This window comes from Plectropomus leopardus, unplaced genomic scaffold (genome assembly GCF_008729295.1).
Source record: "Plectropomus leopardus isolate mb unplaced genomic scaffold, YSFRI_Pleo_2.0 unplaced_scaffold30309, whole genome shotgun sequence".
In the NCBI taxonomy this organism is placed as follows: Eukaryota; Metazoa; Chordata; class Actinopteri; order Perciformes; family Serranidae; genus Plectropomus; species Plectropomus leopardus.
In genome coordinates, this window is record NW_024633053.1 from 1 (window position 1) to 597 (window position 597).

General features: G+C 54.1%; 1 protein-coding gene across 1 annotated transcript; it reads left to right on the plus strand.

Moving 5' to 3' along the window:
* Window positions 1–11: 11 nt before the first annotated feature.
* Window positions 12–574, plus strand: LOC121938594 (vacuolar protein sorting-associated protein 16 homolog). Its single transcript, XM_042481814.1, has 2 exons — window positions 12–132; window positions 224–574. Exons 1-2 carry the CDS (start codon window positions 75–77, stop codon window positions 421–423), a joined length of 258 nt encoding a protein of 85 aa, XP_042337748.1. The 5' UTR covers window positions 12–74; the 3' UTR covers window positions 424–574.
* The last annotated feature ends 23 nt before the right edge of the window (window positions 575–597 follow it).

Consider the following 597-nt stretch of genomic DNA (forward strand, 5'->3'; position numbering starts at 1 on the left):
CACCTGTCTCTGTCTGTGTCCAGCTGTTGGACTCGGAGGCCCGGTCTGGGGAGCAGGTCCCTCTGCTGCTGAAGATGAAGAGGAGTCAGCTGGCTCTCAGTAAAGCTGTGGAGAGCGGAGACACCGACCTGGGTGAGTGTCCCTAAGCCCCGCTCACCACCTGTTGGCCAGGTGGACGACATCACGCTGATGACATCACTGATGATGTCCCCTGTGTCCTCAGTGTACACGGTGGTGACGTACCTGAAGAACGAGATGAACAGAGGAGACTTCTTCATGACTCTGAGGAACCAGCCGGTCGCTCTCAGCCTCTACAGACAGGTGCTCCTCATCACCTCCTGCTGCTCCTCATCACCTCCTGCTGCTCCTCATCACCTCCTGCTGCTCCTGCTCTTCCTCTTCCTTCTCATTACCTTCTGCTGATCTTTCTGCTCCTCCTATTCTTCCTCATCCTTCTGCTCCTGCTACTCCTCCTGCTCCTCATCACATTCTCATCACATGTTCTTCATTAGAGCAGTACTCTGTGGGAGCAGTACTTCATTAGAGCAGTACTTTGTGAGAGCAGTACTTCATTAGCGCAGTACTCTGTGAGAGCAG

Coding starts and splice junctions, on each gene's coding strand:
- LOC121938594 (XM_042481814.1), top strand. CDS start 75: ATGAAGAGGAGTCAGCTGGCTCTCAGTAAAGCTGTGGAGAGCGGAGAC. Junction 133..223: donor GAGCGGAGACACCGACCTGG/GTGAGTGTCCCT, acceptor CTGTGTCCTCAG/TGTACACGGTGGTGACGTAC.